The 24,069-nt window shown below is 38.2% G+C and overlaps 1 protein-coding gene across 2 annotated transcripts in view; it reads left to right on the top strand.

The window, feature by feature from the left end:
- The window catches only part of DLGAP1 (DLG associated protein 1), a 271,090-nt gene that overhangs the window by 26,888 nt on the left and 220,133 nt on the right, over nt 1-24,069 (top strand). For both annotated transcript variants that reach the window (XM_045007859.1, XM_045007860.1), the window contains exon 2: nt 17,732-18,757. In XM_045007859.1, the coding sequence (XP_044863794.1) occupies nt 17,804-18,757 (954 nt within the window). In that variant the 5' untranslated portion in view covers nt 17,732-17,803. The remainder of the gene's footprint in view (nt 1-17,731; nt 18,758-24,069) is intronic.

Here is a 24,069-nt window from a genome sequence, read left to right as displayed (position 1 = left end):
CTTTCCCAGATTCTGTCCCAAACCTCCTGCCCAGATGCCCTTGACCTATCATTCACTTCTCAGCTGGGAGAGGAGATGAATGACTTTTTTGAAAGCTATTATGAACACGACTGTGTAATCATCTGGCAGTGAATGCAGCCTAAAAAAATCCTGTAATCTCCTTTCTCCCTTAGGGAGACCGGAGTCACCGCTTCTTAGCATTGTACATCTCCACTAATATAAAAAATACCAGGATAGACAGATGTTACTTATGTGTTCTGATTTAAGGCAGCATTTTCAATAGCTTATATGATGCATGTGAGTTTGTGTATTTTAAACTTCCCTATGCACGGTGCTTTACAGAACTCTCTAATGGATATTGTGAGGTAAAATAATAGGCCTTTGCCCCACCCTACCTCTCAGCCATATTTCTCTCTGAATTTGTATTCTGAACCCAAAGCATAAAGGAAGGATGAGATCTGATAAAAGATATATCTGTATCCCAGTATACTTATGAATGGCATAGTACAGTCAAACTGAGCAAGAAGTATAGAAACTCTGTGTGCAGTGGCCGAATTTTCTGCTGCTGTTATTGCTACAGCTCCATTGAAGTCCATGGAATTGTGTCAGTTTACACCACTAGAGATTTTGTCCCATTATGTCTTTCCTTCATTTCTTTCTGTAGCTATTTTTATATTCACCTAATTCAGACTAACAAGGGGTGGGAGGGGTTGTTTAATCACTAGTAGAAATAAATTCTGGCTTACTTTCATTTTTTCTGAGAATGGCAGGCACTGAAACCCAGCTCCCTAAGTAGATATCATATGATATATGAATAATGTAAGAATAATGTAAGATATATGAATAATGGGAGACTGTGATGGTTCTGGGGGCACCCAAGACTGTGAGTCACCTTGTTACTCCCTGCCTCTAGCATGAGGGAGTCTTGCCTTCGCTTGGCTAGGTGTCAGTTCACTAATCGCAAGCCACTCAACCACTCTTCTCTGAGCTACGCCAGCCCTCACTTCATCTTGCAGGTTAATAATAGGTGCAACCCAGTCCCTGAGTCCCTTTGAATCATTCCCCTGTGGTATCCAGCCACTGACACTGGCTACTCTCAGAAATCCCAGCTCCTCTGCCCTCAAAGGGCTGTGTGCACCATTTGATTAGTCTTACCTTGTATCGCCACTCCTGTGAAATCACAGAGCACTTATGACCGCTTGTAATAAAAGAATAATTTTTTAACCTAGAAACGAGAGAGTGGTGGACAAAAATGGTTACAGGACAAAACAAAATCATAAGTTGTGAACGGGGGTCTGCACTTCTTAAGTTACCTTTTCTATCTAGTAAAGTAGGTTCCCCTCCCCACCAAAGTTCAGTCTGTTGCAATGCTGTCTGGCTTCACAGGAAGCAGGGTTCAATTTTTAATGAGAACATCTTGCTCCTCAAGATGTCTTAAAGAGGTTTTGATTGTTTGCAGTTGTCTCTGATAGTTTTCCATTGAAAGTCTTGGGATTGAGCAAAGCTAAACAATTGAGCTTTGCATTATATCACCAGCTAAATAGCTTCGGGTGACAACTTCCTTCTATCTGAATGGGTCATCACTGAAACGTATTATCCCCGGTGACTACTTTTTAGTCCAAATCCATAAAGCATACTTTCAGTATAAATACATTATCCCTTAAATATCACCCATACATGTATCTCACAATGATATGAATCTTGACAAGTTATGAGCTTTCTGTAGATATTTTACATGTTACTCTTTATGGATAAATATCCTGTATAACATGTTTGGTGTAGTGAGTTTGTCAGGTTTGGGGCGAGCGTTGTTTGCCTAGGAACTTCTGTGTCACATAGACAGTTGAGGTGAAAGAAACAGAAACTGATCCATTTACTTATATTTTGTGGTAGTTTTTACCTTAACTTAAAGAACATTCTCTTTTTAAAATGTCTGAAATGTTAAGTGAATTTAATGCTCTTAAAGTGTCAGATTGACACTTACAGAAACAGGTGCCCTCCATTTATCCACTGAACAGATAACTACTAAATCCAGACTCTAAAACAACAAATTTACATTTGCCCATGTCCCTTCTGTAGGCCTTTGGTTGTTTGGGTTTTTGATGGGGACAGGGGGTTCAGCTACAGTGTCTTAAAATAATGTGATTTGCTGCTGTAGTTCAGATTTCATAACTCTAGTGCATACAATACTTTGCTATGCATCACTGTTTTAATTGTGGTTGGCCAAATCTCTAGAATTTGAGGTTTGATTATGATGATTTCTAGGTCTGGCTTTATTGCGAACCTCCCAAGCAAAAGAAATGTAGTCTGAAATAGCGTTTACCACAGCCCCGAATCTTTCATTTCACACTGCTCTCTGTATCATGCAAACTACATGTCAATAAGCACTGATGCTGTAGTCATGAATGTAAGTCAAAAGTACAGCCAGGACACTGGTTGTAATTGTGAGTTACAATGGGAAAAATCTAGAACAATGTGTTTCAGTAGGATTACTCTAGATTTACATGTTCTATTTGAGATCAGACTATTGGCCATTGTGTGATGCTGTTCTAAGAATATGAAGAATATTGCTTTCAGTTAACACTCAATCTCAAACATACGAACATTTCTTAACCTATTTTCAGAACTGATGACAAGCCTAATCTACATATAGGTTCATTTCAAAACCTGACCATGCTGCAAAACATAGCCATAACCTTAATTTGTCCATTGTGGATTTTTAGTGATGATTCATATTGTTATCAATAGAGGATAATGTGCTAATGTAGCTATTTGCTTGAACCTGCATTCTTGAACAGCATTTGGCCAATGAAGTTGACACTTTTGTCACACTTTTTGGATTTCAGGTGTTCCAATTCCATGTTTCTTTAGGAAGAAAAAACCTGCTTTTGTGAACTTTTAAAGAACAAATTGTAAATGTTTCCAAGTTATCTTGGGTGATTGAGGGGCATGGGCGATTTAGGGATACGTAATGGGAGAGGACAGAGCCACTACTGTTTGGCATCAGTTCAAAATCTGATCCAGATGGTAGTGACCAAAACCTAAGTAATATTTGTGAAATGACTTTGCTTTAATTATTTTTTGTTTTTATTTATTGTATTGTGGTAGCACTCAGACCACATTCAGGTGTGGGAACCCCTGTAGAGAGACATGAGAAGACATGATCCCTGCTTTGCAGAGTTCACAGTCTGAGTTCACTCTAGTTCTTAATGGACAGTTCACAACATCAGAAGTACTATCCATCTGTGCTTATTTTGATACAATCACTGGTGGAAGTTATGCTTGTAAATACCCACTTCAATAATGGGAGAAAAGCCAACAGTTGTAAATTACAGATTTTTGTAAATGGTGTTTATATATAAAAATAGACGAGTTAATAGTTTAATTGTTTGGGGGAAGTGATATATCTTTGTATGAATGTCATACTGCTTCCTTGTGCTCGCTTTTAAAACTGATAGGATTTCTGGTGACACGTTTGTATATTTTATTGGAATTTTTTTCTTTGCGATACCCCGGATTGATACATACACAATTGATTTAAGGTCTAGGTGAAATAAGACCTACAGGAGTGGTTTGAAGTCTGGATAACCCGTTTTACTATGAGAGACTAAGAATCTCAGTCCATTTAGCTAATGAAAGGGAAATTTAAGAGGTGACTTTATCATAGTCTAGAAGTGCCTACATGGGGAGAAGATTTTTTATGACAGAGGGCTCTTACATCTGGGAGACAAAAGCATAATGAGAGCAAATGGCTGGAAGCTGAAACTAGATGAAATTAGACTGAAAATAAGATACAGATATTTAAACGTCAGGATAATTAACTATTAGAGCATCTGTCCAAGGGATGTGGTATGGTCTCCATTGCTTGAAGTCTTTAAATCAAGAGTGGATGTCTTTCTAAAAGATGCGATGTGGATCAGCTAGGATATATGGACCATAAGTTGTGGACCTGATGCAGGAATTAAAGAATGAATTTCTATGGCCTGTCTTATGCAGGAGGGTCAACTAGATAGTGATTATGTCCCTTCTGTGCTTAAAAATTGATTATTCTGGTATTCAATTGAGTATATGCCCAGTGTTTTGAATGGAAAGGCAGGATTTCTGCTGAATAGCAAAGACATAATAATCAAAGTGAAAATATTGTTTGACAACTTCTGTTGTATATTTAAATCAGGTTTTTCCCTGCTCAGTAGTTTCTGTGAAACGCATAATTTGGAGGATTAATACTAAACACTGATGTGAACTTCATTTCCCTTACCCCTGAAATAAAATGTGATGGAGACAGGGAAAGGTGGATGGAAAAAAATTACCATGGTGTTTTGTGTGCAAACTAATTTGAATTCTATGGTTTTCTCATTTTGAAGGTTTTAGCACTTCTTAACAAGCATAGTTCCTCTGAAGCATTCTGAGTGCTTTGCAACTGCTTAATACAAATATTGTTAGAAATGCAAACAATTTTTACAGATCACAGTGTACATTCAGCTTGTATCATTTAAAACATTCAGGTCAAGCCATTCTACAGTAAGACCTACAAATAAAAACATAAGAATGACCATCCTGGGTCAGATCAACGGTCCCCCTAGCCCAGTAACCTGTCTTCCAGCAGTGGCCTATGCCAGATGCTTCAGAGGGAATGAACAGAATAGAGCAATTATTGGTTGATCAATCACCTGTTGATCAAGTTTCTGAAAGTTGGAGGTTTGGGTACACCTGGAGCATAGGGTTGCATCTCTGACCATTTTGGCTAATTAATCATTGATGAACCTATCCTCCATGAATGTATCTAAATCTTTTTTGAACCCAGTTATACTTTTGGCTTGCACAACATCTCTTGGCAATGAGTTCCACAGGTTGACTGCACGTTGTGTGAAGTGCTTCCTTCTTTGTGTTTTAAACCTGCTGCCTATTAATTTCATTGGGTGACCCCTGCTTCTTGTGTTAAGTGAAGAGATAAATAATACTTCCCTATTCACTTTCGCCACACTATTCAAATACAGCACTTGATAAGGACAGTCTACATTATCCTACATGTATGTCTACTTTATCATATGGCATTAGGACACATCATACAGAACAAATTTAATAAACTCCTTACAATATCTTTTACAACATATATCTTATTTATGATTTTTAATGATGAAGTGATAACACACTAATATTATACCCCTTAAGGATGTGTTACTAGTTGTTCTGAAATTGTATTTACCAAATATCATAGAAAATATAAAAGCAGCAAAGAATCCTGTGGCACCTTATAGACTAACAGACGTTTTGCAGCATAAGCTTTCGTAGGTGAATACCCACTTCGTCGGATGCCACGAAAGCTCATGCTGCAAAACGTCTGTTAGTCTATAAGGTGCCACAGGATTCTTTGCTGCTTTTACAAATCCAGACTAACACGGCTACCCCTCTGATAGAAAATATATATTCTTTCATTATTACCTTCAAACTAGTGAGCCTTCTCAGTCTTATTGAGAGAGGTTCTAAGATTAAACATATTCTGTTCCTTTTCACTCTGACTGATATTCATGTTACCTAAATTGTCAATCAGGAGTAACTCCACTGAGGTCCATGGAGTTATACCAGTGAATGACTGATGAAAGCCAAGACAGAAGCCATTTCCATCCTAGTGCCCAGGCAACTCTGCTGGGACCCTACCATCTCCCCCCCAAAATTAGGGTTAAGGTGGGCTATAAAGTGGGGGTTGGCTCCCTGCCGTGCCAATCATAGGAGCCCTGCACACCCCCCACCACGTTTCCACTCCTGTAACAAACATCTCATTGAAATCCTTTACCAAACCATTCATCTGAGCACTGTATCCCTTCCTGATGAAGTACCTGCACTGGACATCCGCCCCTCACTTATGTAATGAGTTGCGATATCAGAGCCTAACTCTCGTTCCCTGCTCACCCTAATTAAGCCCTCCCCCAAACCTGCTGGGCAGCAGGCAAAATAGCCCCTACTCTGAAAAAATTCCTTCCCATTGCCCTGAGAAAGGAATGGCTAGCACAGTGCACACAGCAGATCCTGACCAAACCTGGTATTTCACTACTTGGGAGGTTGCGGGGTGTTCTGCCTGATTTGGGAAACAAGGGTTATCTCCTGCCGGGCTCACCCTTTATCAACTTCTTCTCTTGTGGTCTCCTGAGCATTGTCATGCTGACTCATTCTGCATCTGCAGCAATGTCCATGCCTCTCTACCCCCGCCTTAAAGCCCCTGGCAAGTGTGACAGTTTCTACACACGCACACCACTTAAGGTACAGTGCTGTCATTGTTCCTGTCCTGTAGAGCTAAATAGACAACATACAGCAATGGGGCTGGAGATGTGACCAAGTCAGGCATCCTTCAGTAATAACATGCCCATTTACCTATTGATGATATTTCACCTCTGCTGTTTGTGATGCATTTCTAGAGAGAACATATGCCGAGACTGCATGGCTTGAATTCTGTTTATCATGTATACAGGAACAAGAAGTATATCTAACAAGCCTCCACCGGGGGCTCCGTCTTTTTCTTTTGAGAATCAATGCTTCAGAATTAACCATCTATGACCTCACTAATTTGATGAAAAATCAGTCCCAGATCATGCAAATGAAGATCAGTCAATCAACTACACACAGAACTGTAGAGCTGGCCAGTTCAATCCAGAATATCAGAGAGTTTATTCATTGTTTCTTTTGAGCTGAACAATGTTAGTCAAGTTCTTACATCCCTATTTTTACAAAACTGAGCAAATAACTCCTAGCAAATAATTGATGCAATGGATTTTGCCTCCTCGTTTGCTAATTGTCCACAAGCAATTTCTGAATTTCTCATACTAGTTCAATATTTTAAATTATTAATTGAATAGTTTCTGTGAGTGATTTTTAGTTTTGTTATTTGCAAGTCATTCATTGCAAGTATTCAAAATCCAATGTTTGAGCTATGTTAGTTTTGATTTGACCCATGGAGTACACAGCATTCTTTTCTGCTACTTAACTGGATGAGCATAACTCTTAAAATCAGGTTCTTTTGTGACTACGGAAGTTCAAAACTTGCTTTTCATGAGTATTCTATGCTGCTGTCTTAAAATTAACAGTTTGCATACACATTCAGGTTACTGAAATATTCATGAAAAATCAACACAAAAAGGCCATGATCATAGCTGAAGCAAATTACATTTTTGTTTGGACAAATATTAGTGGAAATATTTTGAGGTATTCAACCAAATCTTCAATTTTCCCAGTCAAGCTGATGGCCAAAAGAGAACCCAAAATTGTGATTGTAGGCTTTTAAAAGCCTTTAAACTATATTTATTTAAAATATATATATTAAGTGCTTCCATATTTAAGGTGGAGTTGAATTGATCTTTACATATGAATACAGATTAACTTCCTTAAAACTACAGCACTTACTGTTTGAGCACTGAATGCATTTTCTAAGAATTTATAAGTAAATCAATTAATTAGTTTAAATTAAAATTATTTTTAAAATGGTCCCTAACTATGCATTTTCATACCTTAACATGTTTGGATTTCTTTTGAATTTATAATACTTCTTTTGGTGATAATTATAACATCCCTGTTCTATTTTATCCTTATATTTGATATTTACTCAGTTTTAGTGCCAATTTGCTGCAGGGTTTTTGTTTGTTTTTGTTTTAATCTGGGAATATAGTTAGATATATTAAACTTGTAAATTATGGAACAAACCAATCAAGCAGTACAGTGTCAACAAAAACTAATATGGTAGGTTTTGGCAGTTCAGTAAAGTGAATTAGAAATCCTTTCATGAATTGTACGAGAGCTTTACATTTCTTTTTGTTAATTGTCTGTTTAAACAACATGATACATTTACCAGTACCAATACCTTCAGATAATCCTTTTATGTGGGTCAAATAATCTCAAGAGTCCACCATATTAACATTTTTTTTAATAAAAGGATGTGTGGAAATTAGTTCAGGAAAAATCCAAGATCCTTCTGATCTTGTGATTTAGATAAAAGTGAGATGAACTGAGCATTAATTATTTGGCTCCTGTTGCTTCTGGAATGAGGAGTTTGTGGAAGATGATTTTGAATAGGGCATTTTAAAAAGTAATTCCAGTTTTGAGCTAAGCAAAGGTTTATTGTTTCTATCTTATCAACTGTCTTTGCCAAGGTGGTACATATGAGGTAGTTCAAAAAGTTCCTTAGAGTAGTTCCTCAATCATATTTCCTGCAGCAGTTGGTAGGCCCTTAATATAAGTGAAACTTCCTCACATCTGTACCACTGGCCTGGTTTCTTGGTGTCCCATTGAAGAGATGTGGTCTGGCCAGATAACTGGTAGGAATCAGAGCTCTATGAGGAATCTTCAGGATCCCCCTAATACAAAGCATTCATACATTATTCACAACACTGTCACTGAGCCCTACCTTACAAATATTTTTTTTCCCAAGAACTAAAAACCCATCAGCAGCATATCATAGTCTGTGACGAGCAATTTCATGGATAGTTTTCTGATCCAAGGATAGAACTTCTTCCACAGCACCCTTATGCCTTGCTAGCCTTTAGGGAGCAGGAGAGCCCAGACCATGACAGTGCAAGGTAACCACACTGGCAAAATTCTGAATATATTCAAGGCTGCATAATACCTAGCGTGACTGTGAAATGGGTTCCCCTGATGATATTTTCAAGGGTATTTTTATGATTCCTTACAATTGGTTGTCCAGTGACACTCTGATGGGCAGCATATGGAATTCCCAGCTACTAAGGCCAATGGTCTCATCTTTCTTGTCATGTCACTAAGCCCTTCCAAGTTCTTATGTTGCCCTGGTGAGGCTGTTCCATTAGACACTCAATTATATTTTATTTGGAATGGAGGGGTAGGCAACAAACCTTCAGGAAAAGCATCATCAGAATTGAGGTCGTTGGTATTATTCCACCACTAGTTCCAGCAGTTGACAACCTGGTCCAGGACAAGAGGCAAATGGAAAGCTTACAGAATGTGATATTGACATGCTTTATGGAATATAATGTTGCTTGGACTTAGAAGTGTACCATGTAAGAAGTAAAGAGTCACTGGCAGGGGGTAGTGAAAGGAAACAAAGAAACCTATATTTCTGTTTAAGTAGGTCAAGGCCTACAAGCACTCCATGCTGAAAGCAAGAGCAATGGAAAGTGCCTCGTAAAACTATATTTTATTATGTTTAAGACAACCTGGCGCTCTCAGCTGAGGGGGAGAAAAAATGAAGTGTTTTTTTTAAAACAATGTTCAGTTTGATTTTTAAATAATAAAAAATGTGAATCTAAAAATAAGAGCCATTTTAGTAAAATGAATTTCTGAATTTAATATATCACTATTTGAAAGCATGTAAAGACACATACACACAAACTCCCATCACCATAAAAACTTAGGCCTAATAGTATGTGTTGTGCATGGTGTGGACCCCTGCACATAGGACTAAGAAAAGCCAGGCACCTGACATGAATGTGAATACTGTGATTTCAGGAAAGCGTACAGTAACCCTCTTAGAACCACACAAATAATTGTCTGGCTATAGTGAAAGGAGGACAGGAGACATTTGATACAGTTTTAATCAGGCTGAACTTTATTATTAGATGTCTGGAACTACCCAGCAGATAAAAATGTACAGTGCAAGTAACTACATGTTCATTCAATAATACCCAGGGGTGCTTCCGCCAGCCTCTCCCCCCCACCTCTTTTTTTCCATCCAGGTGCCCCAGCCAGCCCATTGCTGGGACCTTACCACCACCACCCTCGTATGAGGGTTAAGGTGGGCAATCAGAAACGGGGGGCACGGCTCCCTGCCGTACCATTCATGGGAGCCCCAAACCCCTCCCCCCGTTCTGTTCCTTTAACCAATACCTCCTTTTAAAATCCTTTACCAACACATGCTGACTCACCTGCTCCATGGAAAAAGGGCTTCTGATGCCTGGGCTTGCTTCTTTTCAACCCCCCGCCCTTCCAGTCCCAGTCAATGAGTCTGCAGTGCTGCACTGTATCCACACCTCCTTTTGCAGCAGCTTCTGACCTCTTCCCCTCCAGTCTCCCCCACCACCATCACTGTTCCCTTTCTCGCAGCAAGACGGACAATGCCTCTTCCCCCCCATCCCCCAACTTAACAGAGTGTGGTCAGTATCTGAGGTCAGAATTTAGCCCTAATTCTTGCTGCAAAAATGGAGTGCTACAGAGTTTCACGAGGCTCAGACTATTAAACTAGCGAGCAAAAAGTGGATTAGTAATCTTGCAGATGCAACTGTGGATAATGTTAGTGGAAGTCCCATGTAGGCTTTGATCAGCAGTGTTCATTATTCTGTTGTAATATAATTACTGATTACCACGATGGCTGTCCTTTTATCAGTGGTGTGTAGTGTAGGGACTACTCAGATCAAATCCTGCTTTTATAATATAAATTAAAAGTTACCTTTTTTAAAAAAAAAATGACCGGGATTTGACAACATTAAAATACCTGACTTTTACAAGAATAGTATTGTACGTTACATGCATTGTATGTAGGTTTTGTCTGCTGAGCATCGCATTCTGATTGAAAACACGAGCCTTCAGCAGTTTGTAAGTGAATAATTTATACAAAATGAGTCCTTTCATATCTCTGCATGTAAGTTCTTAACGTAGCACTTCTTGTGACAGTACTTCCCTGTTCACAAGACCTTCAGTGTTGTTGGGATGTCCAGGGTATATTCTGGGACTTGCCTCTACTGAGAATGCAAGACAGGTTCCTTTTCTGTGTGATCCTGAACAGTTCCAGTAATTTGAATGCTATGAGACCAGCAGTGATCCAGATTCTCCTTTCCCTTTATGATGTCTAGCTGTGAAATAATAGAGAATCTCTGTGCCACTACAATAAGTGAAAGATCTTTAGAATTCGCAACCAAAACAGATACTTTGCAGATCCTTAGGTTTGAAGTGAGGTAAATGACACAAGACAGCCAAGTAGTATATAACCATATAGTTCCAAATTATGGCATTTTGCTTTTCTTCTCAAATATCCCTCTTGAACTTTCATGAAACACTGTTAACAGAATGCTAAGGTAGCATTCAAAAGTCAGAAAATAGAATTAGAGCTTCATATGCAACCTTAAACTGATCTCCTTATACATATCCTTTACAATATAGTCCTTAAATGTATATTCACATAGTGTTTCCCAAATCGTACAATTTAATATATTTTCCTACACACACACTATACACATCCTTCTCCCTCTCCCTCTGTCTGTGTGTATATATATATACACATTTCTAGTCATTTAAGAATTTGATTATGTAACAATAGTAAAGAATTCATAACAAGACAAACTCTCCAATTATATATAATAATGTGTGTAACATAATATATTGCTCATCTAGACATTTTAATGCATCAAAAGCAGCTGGGTCATTTTCCTCCTCAGAGGCAAGAATAGAAAATGGCAATTATGAATCTGTGATAGGACCTACAGTACCACAAATTCTACATACAATATGCTGCACCCTACCCTGAGAGACAGATTCTGTACTGAAGTGCCACAGAAAATGCATGACTACAAGCAGTCTGATTATATAGTATATCATTATTTATCATAATGGACCTGACTTTGAAACACATTAAGGATCAATTGTGTGTGTGTGAATGAGGTAAGTGGGAGTGAAAATTATCACTGTTTGCCATTTTTATATGCAGTTCCCAGATTTGTGCATGCAATCCAAATAATTGCACAGCTAACATGATTAAAATTCAGTCTCAATATGTCAAAATGTCACAGAGATGTATCACTGTTGCAGCTTTTGCAGACTTTGTAATGGTATTTGAATGTGACTCACAGATTAATTATGTGTTAGAAAGTTCTTGCAGTGACTACAATCTTAGTGACACACTCAGAGAAGAATTAATTTATTATTAGCCATAGAGACAAAAAACTACCAGAGGCAGATAACATGATAAGCTTGGACTTCAATACTGTCTCACCACAAACACCCATTTTGGTGAAAATCTGGTTCCTATGTGGATATAACATTTAGAACCCCTCAAGTGTACGTTTAACTGTTTCCATTAGGTGTATCTAATGCAGTGGGTCATTTGTGATCACATTCTAGGGCAGCGGTTTTCAAACTGGGGGGTTGGGACCCCTGAGGGGGTTGTGAGGTTATTACATGGGGGGTTGCGAGCTGTCAGCGTCCACCCCAAGCCCCACTTTCCCTCCAGCATTTATATTAGTGTTAAATATATTAAAAAGTGTTTTTAATTTATTGGGGGGGGAGTCACACTCATTGGCTTGCTATGTGAAAGGAGTCACTAGTACAGAAGTTTGGGCATCATTGTTCTAAGGTATATAAGTTTCTGGCACCCTTCACCACAGTCATTTGTGAACTTAAAAATGTTGGGGTGCGATAACGCAGATAGGAAAAGTAGACAAGGACAAAAAAAGTGTTTTTGTTATAATCCATCCATTCTAATCACATAATCCTGTTGTTTCTCTCTGTTGTGAGATTTTCTTCAATGCTATGCCAATTTCAATACACTCCTCAAAGATCAGCCAGAGTATGATTCTTTTCTTTGAGTATCTCTCCCATTTATTGATCTGTCTATAAAGTTGGAACAAGCTGAACCTTTCTCTTGAGGATTCTCTTCTGCTGTTCAAAGCTGTAACTATAATTTAAACGTCATTTGGCTGGTCTGACTGCTTGGCATGGCACCAAAATCTGTGCATTCTTTTGAGACGTTTACCCTAAACACATTTCACTTCAGGACATATGTCAAAAAGGACTAGGAAAATGAATGTGGCATCTTATTTTCTTTTTGTTGAACTCGGGATACCTTTAACAAAGTACATGGGCACATCTTTTTACATACGTATCCTTGTATTTAATTTTATACCTGCATTATTGTGATGTAACACTGACATTATTAAAGCCAATAGAAAGACCAGCCCAGAATAACTGGTTGTAAAATATCGAGACCTGGGAGATCAGTGCTCTGCGTTATGACTGAGGAGTGTATGGCAGTTTGATTCTCAGTCCAAATGTATTTTTCCTGTGTTTGTAAGGGGTTAGAACTCTTGAGGCAGCATTTTCAATCCCTGGTATTCTCTGTTAACAGCTATTCTTTTTGGTGACACACATTAAGTATATGGATGAAATCCTCAGGATTTAATATGAAGATAAGGAGAATTTCCTCCATTTGTCCAGGATGGATACAATAGGATCAAATGTGAGAACTGTTATAGATGACAACATTAAAAAGCATATTTATGGGGGGAAATGTGTTCATATGTTCCAAATAGCCACACACAATACCTTTGGCAAGACTGTTCTGTTTTTAGACATAGAGGTCCCAGTTCAGGACAGCATCCCAATACAGGAAGGGTGCTTAAGTGCTTTCCTGAATCAGAGCCATAGTTTTAGTCTGACCCAGTCTGAAACTGAGATTTCAAAATCAGACTGTGACTCACTGTATGATATTTCAAAAGAATTATGTTCACTGCACAAAAAAAATGCAACCTCCAGAGCAGGCCCTCATTTTCTCAACAGATGTGTACTGCAGGGATTACGTAATGTGGTTAGGTGACTTTTACCCTTAAATAGGAGATCATACGTTGCATACAAAGTAATTATTTGGTCTCAGTATTGTATATTCCTAATACAGTTTTCATGTTCACTTGTTGCTCATAAAATTCTCAATTCCTTGAAGTTTTTCTATATTTAAAATATGCAGTATATATACAAATATAATTAGGCGGTGGTTCCTTCAAATGAGCTCTGCAAGTATCAGTTGTACTTCTGTATGTTATGGAGTTTGTCTCATTATGAATCTTATGTTATTGTTGCATAATCAAATTCTGAGATTACTAGAAAAATAATCAGCATTTACTACATATAATATATTGTCCACGTGAAAGAAACATCTAACCTATAATGCAATACTTTGTAAGATACTAACTATAACCTATTTCTGAATACATAAGAATACACAAATGTTAATTCTACATTCTATATTTTCCGCTCTACTCTGCTGTATTACCTACCCTCTTCAAATAAGGCTACGATTTAGTCATGGGTATTTTTAGTAAAAGTCATGGACAGGTCATGGGCAATAAACAAAAATTCACAGCCCCTGACCTGCCCATGACTTTTAATACAAATATCCCTGACTAAATCTTAGGTGCTCTGGGGGGTCCGGGCACTGTTTCTGCTGTGGGGGGGGGACTCCGGGGGCCCTGTGGCTGGCTCTGGGACCCCCTGAGCAGCTGTCCCCCCGAGTGGCTCCAACAGCAGCCAGTGCGGCTTACCCTGGGGCCGCCCCAGCTGCTCGGGCAGCCCTGGGTTTATCTGCATTGACTGCTGCAGATGTCATGGAGATCCCGGAAAGTCACAGAACCCAGGATCTCCATGACAGACTCACAGCCTTATCTATAAATATTATTCGCACTGTATGATTGTAACTAAAGAATTTGCTACCTCATAGTTGCTTCATGTTTTTTTTATGAAACACAGGTAATGTAGTTTTGTGATCTTCTCAGATAAAACTGGAGAGGCTGTGCTACATATCACTAAATCTTTTTAAAAGGGAGAGGTTTCCACAGACATATAAACCAGGAAACAGGTTTCTGGAAAGCATTGCACATTAATAAACACAGAATATAGATGATTTATGTATCAGTTAATACAAATACAGGTTCTGATGGTTTGTATGCCGGTTTGATTCCAAACCATGCTAGTGGCATATGAATAATCTAGGGCACAATGTTCCAGCACATTACATCATACCAACATATAACTGATATATGTACTGTGTACTGTAATATGTGTGGTCATACTGTGTCAGAAATAAGTATGAATAGGTTTTTATCTCCTTCTCTCCTAAGGCATACTTAAAATAACAATGGCAAACATAATACTGATTCTAAATAAGATTAGACTTCTGCAGCCTTATAAGATAATGTTTTATTTCTCTATTATGTCATCCATCACTATGCTATCGAGTGGTCTTTTGTTCTTCTAGTCACAGAGCTGCTATTTCCATTGTTTATAAATCTGTAAAACCTTCAGAAAGTATCCTTTATTTTTTTTATGATTGATTAAACAGTTGTGGTTTGGCCAAGATATAACAATACAGCACAAACTCAATTTTCCTCATCTCAGCTACTCGTGATATGATCAGATTCCCCATTGGTTATTAATGACACTGAAAAATTCCTTGATAGGTTTAACCAATTCCGTTATGTAAAATAATATATAAGCATATTAAATCATTTCCAAATGAGATGAGGGGATGCAGTTGTTTAATATCGTTTGTCAATGTTTCAAGTGTTTTCTGAATGGAGTTTACATAGTAATGAAAACAAATGTGCTTTTTACTGTTCATAAGGATAGTCCTTTAAATATGTAGTAGAAGCACTATAAACCTCTGTAAATAGGGAAAATATATCACCAGTATGCTTTATTCAATGTAATGTACATTAGCGCACCAACTTAGCCTGATACTTTTCTGTTTTTGTTAGATCCTCCTATAGTAGCAGAATAATTAAAGTACAGTGGGACATATCTTTGTTAATTAGATATTTGATACATAATAAAAGAATGGTGTTCATTTCTGGGTAGATATTTTCAGCATTATCATTTTCACAACACTCAATGCAATGTAAGGACCTCTATAATAGAATAGAATCCTGTGGCACCTTATAGACTAACAGACGTTTTGCAGCATGAGCCTTCGTGGGTGAATACCCACTTCGTCGGATGCAAGTAGTGGAAATTTCCAGGGGCAGGTATATATAAGCAAGCAAGAAGCAAGCTAGAGATAACGAGAACTCTCCAAAAAAGCCCAGTGCTGCTGCATCACCCTTCTATGCACCAGCTCCTTAGACATTGCTATGAATTATTTTACAACATTAGCAATTCATACATTAGCAGTGTAGATGTTGCAGCAACGTTACTCCAACTGGTCCTTTCGACTGCTAAATTTGCCACTGGTGGGATATGAACTGGGGACATGTAGATTGAAAGGTTGTAGTTATTGAATCACTTGAGCTAAAGGAATATATCTGGCTGCCAGTTGTAGTACTGTAACCTTTGAAAGTCACTCTGAGGCCAAATATTTCCAATCCACTCAAGTAACATAGTCTTTTGCATTTGAAAAAGCAATGTAAGAGATTTGGTTGTACAAATCCCATTGACTTTAGAGGGAGCTGTGATACTGAAACACTTTAGTTCTTTGAAAATTTATGAGAATAAGTCTGAACACCAAATACCAGTCCACTCTAAGTCTAAACTATTTCTGGTAAAGAGTAGGAGTAAGTCAATAGGTATGTAATGGTTCCAAAGGTGTGTACTGTAAAACAGTTACAGTTGGGATATGTTTTCATGGAGTCCGCAACCTTTATTATTATTTTATTATTGATTTGATATTGCGCTTATGTACTGGGGCGGGGAAGAAAATGAAGTGCTCAGACAATATACTGCATAAATCTATGACCATCCCCTTCTTCCTGCACCTCAGCTTTACTCCTTGCTCAAGCACAGGCCAGGGTTCTGTCTTTTTAGGACTTTTCAAAAAGCATTACACAGAATTAAACCTCAGGGCTATTGTATGTAAACCCCTGATAAATGAATGTTAATAGTTCCCAGTTGATTTCAAAGAGCGCATACCCTACTTTTACTAAAAACAAACATTTAATGTGCACAAAAACACCTTGTAAATAGTATTTGGAGTACTATGAATAACTTTTAAACAAAAGCTATTAAGCAGTAAATTTACGGTGTTTTACGTACATTTACGGTGTTCTCATACAGACTTTCCTCCTAGTCCTGTGTCAATCAACTACTGAGTCTGCTGGGCTGTTTTTAACTTCTTTGTTTGTAACCTTCCCCCTCCCACACACCCACCTTGCTCTCTGATTGAGTCAGGTTTCAGAGGATGACTAGGTTATCACCTGCCAGGCGAGTTGCCCACAATGAAAACATCATATAGAGCCTTAGAACAGCTACTAACCATATATGGTAATTACCACACCATGTTCTGGAAGTTTCTGGGTCTTTCTAACTGTGTTACCCTGACCTTCTCTCTGCACTTCTGCAAAGACACAGACTATCCAACTAAGATGCATGTCTTCCACACTGCTTCTCTCCCCTGAAGAAATAGTCTCATGCTGCAATATAAAGCACGTGAGTTATTCTTAGTGTAGTATAAGAAAGAAAAGATGCTTATAATCTAAGTAGATAAAAGACATAAACTGAAATCCAGTGAAGTCAGTGGAGCGACTCTCATTGACTTCACTATGCTTTGCATTGGGCCATAAGTAACCCAGAAAATGTTCTGAAAGAGCATGATTTTGTTTAATGAACTCAGGCCTGGTCCTGAAAATATGCATGTGAGTAATTTGGGATCCACTGAATATACATATAAGGATTTGTACACATGCATAAGTGTTTGTAGGATTGGGGCCTTAGAGAGTACAATACAGCATTTTTACTGCTGTCAGTCAGTTAGCAATGGCGGGTTTTACAGAAGAAAATCTTCCCTTGTCTAGTTTTCACTTTTTAGAACAAGTTCACTTTTTGTAATTTGTTGAGCTATCCTTTATGTGATGATATAAGGCCATGCATAAGGGGTGACCAACTGTCTAACAAAGGGGTGTGAGAAAGGATTTTATGTTGAAGATTTTTTATATTAAAGGCAATTATATGAAAAATATGCATGTCAGTTACTGCAGTGGCTTAAATATCTCACATCTTCTGATGTTTTCCATTCTTCTAGGCCTTTCTCTGAGATCTATCTCTAACGTAACTATACATATTAGATGACTTTGGGATACTCTTTACATCAACAATGAAAGGATTATCCAGCAACCGCAGTCATCATCATGGGATTACCTGTGACGCGCCGTGTGACAGTCTGCCACATCACCCAGACAGGCAGCCATATTTGTTAAATCCAGTGGACCCTCACCCTGCAGATCATCCTTATTATACTCAGAGGAACTCTTTTCAGGCAGAATGCATGGTACCTTATAATGATCAAATTGCCAGCAGCACATTTCCTCGGCGACATTACAGTTCCCACCATGAACTTAAAGACGAGTGTGCTCTTGTTCCCCATGGAACAGCTAACAAAACTAATCGCATTCCTGCCAATCTTTTGGACCAGTTTGAAAGGCAGTTGCCTCTTAATCGTGATGGCTACCATACCTTACAATACAAACGGACTGCCATGGAACATCGCAGTGACAGTCCAGGGAGGATCCGCCACTTAGTTCACTCTGTTCAAAAGCTCTTCACAAAGTCTCATTCTCTTGAAGGACCATCAAAGGGAAGTGTCAATGGTGGCAAAGCAAGCCCAGAGGAAACACAGACTATGAGGTATGGGAAGCGTAGCAAGAGTAAAGAAAGGAGGTCAGAAGGCAAGTCCAGATCCAATGCACCAGGATGGTGGAGTTCAGATGACAACTTGGACAATGATGTTTGCATTTATCATGGTCCCAGTGGAGTTATGACTATGGGAAGGTGCCCCGATCGTTCCACTTCTCAGTACTTTATGGAAGCCTATAATACTGTAAGTCAACATACTGTGAAGTCATCCAAAAGCAATAATGATGTCAAATGCTCTACTTGTGCAAACCTGCCCGTGAATTTGGATGCCCAGTTAATGAAGAAAAGCTCTTGGTCTTCTACATTGACAGTGAGCAGAGCCCGTGAGGTTTACCAGAAAGCTTCAGTTAATATGGATCAGACACTAGTGAAGTCAGAGACATGTCAACAGGAGCGGTCTTGTCAATACCTTCAGGTATAGTATGTAGTACTGATTGCTGTTTACTGAATTGTTCTTTTTGCAGATGTTTTTTTCACTCTGATATTTCAGAGGTCATCGTCTATCATGTTTTGAGAGGTCATTGGACGTAGAAAAGGGAAAGGGGTAATCCAGATAAAATTTAAAATAAATTTGCATTTTATTGCTAAAAGTCAAGTTTCAAATGAACTTTTCCAGTGGGCAACAGGCTGATTTTTATTTTTTTTATTTTTTTGCGTGTGTGGGAAGAATGAGAGCTTTGGGGGGGGTTGGATTCAAAAGGCAGTCACAGCGGGGACATAGGGAATTGGAGGTTGCTTTGCTTGTATTTAGCATTACAATGTCACTCAACAGGATGTTACCAGCAGAGGTGCTGGAACAATTTTTCTAGTGGGGATGCTGAGAGCCATTGTACCAAACTGAAAACCCTGTATATAATGGGAACCATTTCAAGCCTGGGGGTGCTGCAGCACCCCCAGCAACCCTAGTTCCAGTACCGATGGTTACCAGTATACAAATTCTTTGGTTTCTGTAATTTCAGGATTTGCCTTCATTAATTCTTATTTTAGTATGAAAATTGGAGACCCTTTGGAAACTTTGAGATGTCTTAATCCTTTATACACCAGTAAAAAAAATTGCTAGCTGTTTTTCCACAAAAGATGAAATAGTTATTGTAAAGTGTCCAGATTTGTATCTCTGGCTATTTCTCTTTCTTATGGCATTGATTCAAAAACATAAAATTGAAAGGCTGTAATGATTGCTTGTTCTGATTATACACTTTAAGAGTACATCACCTACTCCCTCACAAGCTGTTTGCAGTTAATAAAGCGTCACTATTTTTCACCAGTATTGTATCTTTAAATGTCAAGAATCAGATGTCTGCTCTTGGAGCTATCATACTGCCGGTGAATGTGTGTGGCAGAAACATGGATCAGAAAATATTAAAACTGTTCCATTCTTAGTTGAGCTGTGGATAGCTTTTATGCGTTTTAAACGAAGCAGTTATGGCACATCTAAGTGTATGTGTAAAATGGAATAATGTTACACAGAGAAGAGAGAAGACCATGAGGAAAAAAGAGGTTTGAGAAGAGAACTTTGTTTTGCTTTAAAATAATGGGACTCTTGCATGTTTATATGTATACAGCAGCCCATTTTTCTAATGTGGTTACCTTTCTGGGACATTCCGTTGCCACATTTTGTTGCTCAGGTCATTACTCAGATAAAGGGCAGGATTCAGATGTCCTATTAAGGCACCCACATTTTAAAATTGAGCTCTATAGGTTAAATGGCATATAAAATCATTTAGAATACTAAGCTTTGAAACTCTGCTTACAATATTTAAAAAAAGGATGTGTATATTTTGCATTAATTTGTAGCAACATGGGGGAAGGGGAAATGTAGAAAGTATGTATTCTCAGGGTGTGTGTATAGATGCGCGTATGGAGTGGGGAGGGACTTTAGGACAAAGTAACAATTTTAAAGGTTTGATACAGTAGTTTTCTTCAATCTGAGTTTTGGGAGCTAGAAGAAATTTCAATTTTGGAGTTGAATGTCTTGGTTATTTTGGATTTGAAGTTTTTTGTTGTTGATGTTTTTGTTTACTCATTCAGTTTCCAGGCAGGTATTGATAAAATAGCTGATAATTCAGTGTGTAACCAGATGGATAGAAAAGAGTGAAAAACTATGCCAACATCAGCTTCAAATAAGCACTTCCATAGGGACTGTTAGATAATATTTAATTGACAGGAATAGGCTTATAAGAGGAATTAGAGGAGAGTATCTGTATCTTCATGGAAATGTGTCCAACAATGCATGGAATTAGAATGACTGAACATTCTCTTATACATATGCCATTCTATTTATGTCCAGATTGTTGTTGTTTTTTTTTAATTATTATATACTTGCTTTGGAAAAAAACAGTGAAATGTCAGTGTTTGGAATTTGCTAAAAAGCAGAGGAAAATCTTAATCAAGCTCTAATTTACATTGCTAGCATTATAAGACATCAGTCAGGTAATAATTGCTAGTGTATGAGGCAGTCTGAGACAACTGAAACTGTTATTGACAATTTTAAAAAATAGCAAATGTACATGTTAGTAAAAAATTGTGCATATTTAACTGCTTCCCATTCCCTTCCCCTTCACATATCACTTGTCATCTGAGACTATAAGCCCTTTATGGCATGTACAATATTTCCTTTGTGTTTGTACTGCTCCTAGAACAATGGGGCCCCAATCCTAATTGGGGCCTGTAAACTCTATTTTTATTTCTAATATTTATATTGCAGTAATCAGTATCCTTCTGTCAATGAAATGTAGATATGTTTCAACTGTTTTTTATGTTTCCTGTTGAAACATAGGTAGGCTGGTTTCCTGTGTTAGGACAATTTGAAATGTACTAATTGAGATAAAACTAGTTAATTACAAAGCCATGATAGTGTTGGACAACTCTGATAATGAGTTTGACTAATGTGGTATTTCTTTGCTGCTTTTTTTAACTCGTTAACCAGATTACTAGATGCTCTTCTCAACTCACATATAATTTAAGTTGCTATTGATGACCCAGCAAGTGGACTACATGATCCTTGGATGAGGCTAGTGTTTTATTTATGCAAACTGTCCTTGTGATATAAATGTTTGAACACAATGGATATGTGACTTTTTTGTTCTACTGAATATTCAATGTGATTTTTTTTCCTGTGAAGCTGCAGGCTTGAGTCTGACATAGGTCACAAGTGAAATAGTTCTCTCAGCCTTTCCCCTCACCCCATGCCTGCCTGTTTTTATGGCCTCTAGTACTGTAGTATCAGAACCCCTCATTATTTAGAAGTAGAAATAACAATCTCACTCTGTAAAAGAAATAACTTAAGTTTCATCATTTCAGTATAGTCCTCAATTCGCATTTGTCCATATTAGAGATAGCTTAATCTCTGAAGATTTGGAGTGTGGATTCAGAGCAGACTCCAAACCTCAGGATGTTTGCTATCCAAAACCTATGGATGTTCCTCAAGGACCCATTCTTTCCTTTAATACAATCTTTCCTCTCTCCAATAGCTGTAGGAAAGCTAAGTGGAAGTGGCTAGTAGGACCCCCTCCCAATTCTATTTTCTATACAAGTAGCTGTGAGTTCCCCTGTGCTATTTTAGGGGGATGGCTGATAGACCACCTCTCACCTGCTGTTCTGAGAGGGTGGTGTCTTGCCTACTGTCTCCGTTGCTTCCTATGGAGATGGTGTTTCTGGTAGACCTGCTCCGATAAAGTCCCAAGTGAAATATTATAGGGGCTGGGAAACTTGCCATCCCACCATTTCTACAGTAGTGAAAGGCAGATCCTCACTCTTAGGTCCTGCTACACCTGCTCCTTTAAATCTCACAATATTCTTAGGCTGATACTTCTGTGCTTCTGCAGCATAACTGGGGATGGAGACCGTGCACAGGCGCTTTCATTAATGTGGACATTGGGAAAGAATAGATGATTCTTTTATGTGGGCATAGGGTAAATTAGAACTACCTCATCTCTTCTCTGGGAAGTAGGTGTGTGTTGGTGGGAGGGAAGGGAATAGGGTACAATCTGGTATTGAACTTTTCCTGAAAATACTCTGATTTGGTTCAGCTCTAGGAATGGTCCAAGCAGCGGAGGGCAGGAGATGGGAAGGAGCATTCTTATTTTATCCATGATAGTTCCCCATGCCTTGACAGTGAGATTTGTTAGGTAGTGGAACAGTTTCCCAAGGCTTATGGTAGACAGTCCATTGGAATGTTCTAAGCTAGACATATCACTAGAATTTGTAATGTAGGAAAATACTTCCCTGGCCAAAAAATGGTCTAAATGCATAGATATTTTACCATTCTTAATTTTATGGATCTATGGTAATTCATGCACCAGCACTACCACACTACACAGTTAGTCTCTAGTGATGTATTTACTGCTGGATATTCCACACAATTGTTTTCATAGCCTTCGCCTGTCTGTAAGGAGAGAAAAAAATGCACAAATTATTTTTCATATTTTCCCCCATTTTTTTTATTTGGGTCAGTCATGTTTTTTCATGACACACTGTAATCATTTGCATCAAGATACGCAGGATAGGGAAAGCAAGCTATTTATTTATTTCCTGGCTTTAATTAGAGTTCACTAAACTCTTTGGAGCAAAGACTTTTTCTTATGTGTTTGTACCGTGCCTTGCACATTGAGGGCCTTGGCTGGGGGCCCCCAGGCACTACCACAGTATAAATAATAATTTTATATTCTTGGCACAAGGAAGCAGAAAAAGTAGAACTTTGCTGCTGGCAGCTGCAGTTCAAGGAAGACTCAGCAATAGAAAAGTGGCAGGGTGGGGTGGGAAAGTGAGATATCAAGTAGGTGAGGAAGCCTATGCAGCTATCAACATACCATGCTTTTTCCAGCAGCCCATGAACAAGCGACATGGAAAAAAATCTGTAAAACTTGTAAGACAAAAGGCTAGAGTATGAGATGCATATTTTCTAGTTTATTGTAGTTTGGATCAGGTAAAGAAGGGCCTGATTTGTTCCAGAGCCTATGTCTTATTTTTTCTTATGGCTTAGACCCTGGTGGAAGCCATCAACAATGTCCATAATCTACTCGGTGTAAAGAAATTCTTCTGCTTCAGTAAATCCTGCTTTCTTTTCTTAGGACCAGGCACCTCCTTTGTAAGATGATTCAGTAGGTATCCTGTAGCTTCTCTGGTCTCATTTCTTTGTAAGGTTAAATTGAGTTTATTGCTTAACTTCCTGGTGCTAATCTGTATTGTGAGCTATCATATTATTTGATTGTTTAGTCTGTTAAATCACCTGGTAAATTGTTTATTCTTCTGGGATAGTAATTTGTTTAAAATCTGTTTTGCTGGGTTTATCTGTGCACATTCATCTGAATTTGCAATCATTCTCTACTTGTTTTTCTTGTGAACTTTGTTTGTATTTCTGTCATGGTGAAGTGATTACTAAATTAATCTACTCAATGTGTCCTTGTCTTGCATACATGTCTAGGGAAGATGCTATTTGTTCTCTGCTGCAGCGTACGTATCTAGGACTTGATTCTCCATTCCTTTCTTCCACTGAATGGTAAATCTGTCCTTCACAGCTGCGGTTTTCTTATCAGTTCTGCAAAACAGCTAAAGTTGAAGCATCCTATTATAATTTTATCCTGATTTCTATTTCATACTTCTTAATAAAGCTGGTGAAATAATTGAAAATAAAAATATATTTGCAAATAAAACACCAAATATAATAATGGGATTATATTATTCTCAAGTATTTGGACGATCTCCAGGTATTCATGAAAAAGTTTGTGA

This window comes from Mauremys mutica, chromosome 2 (assembly GCF_020497125.1).
Source record: "Mauremys mutica isolate MM-2020 ecotype Southern chromosome 2, ASM2049712v1, whole genome shotgun sequence".
Lineage (NCBI taxonomy): Eukaryota > Metazoa > Chordata > Testudines > Geoemydidae > Mauremys > Mauremys mutica.
Note: the sequence above shows the minus strand (reverse complement) of the source record. Positions and strands in the feature narration are given on the sequence as shown.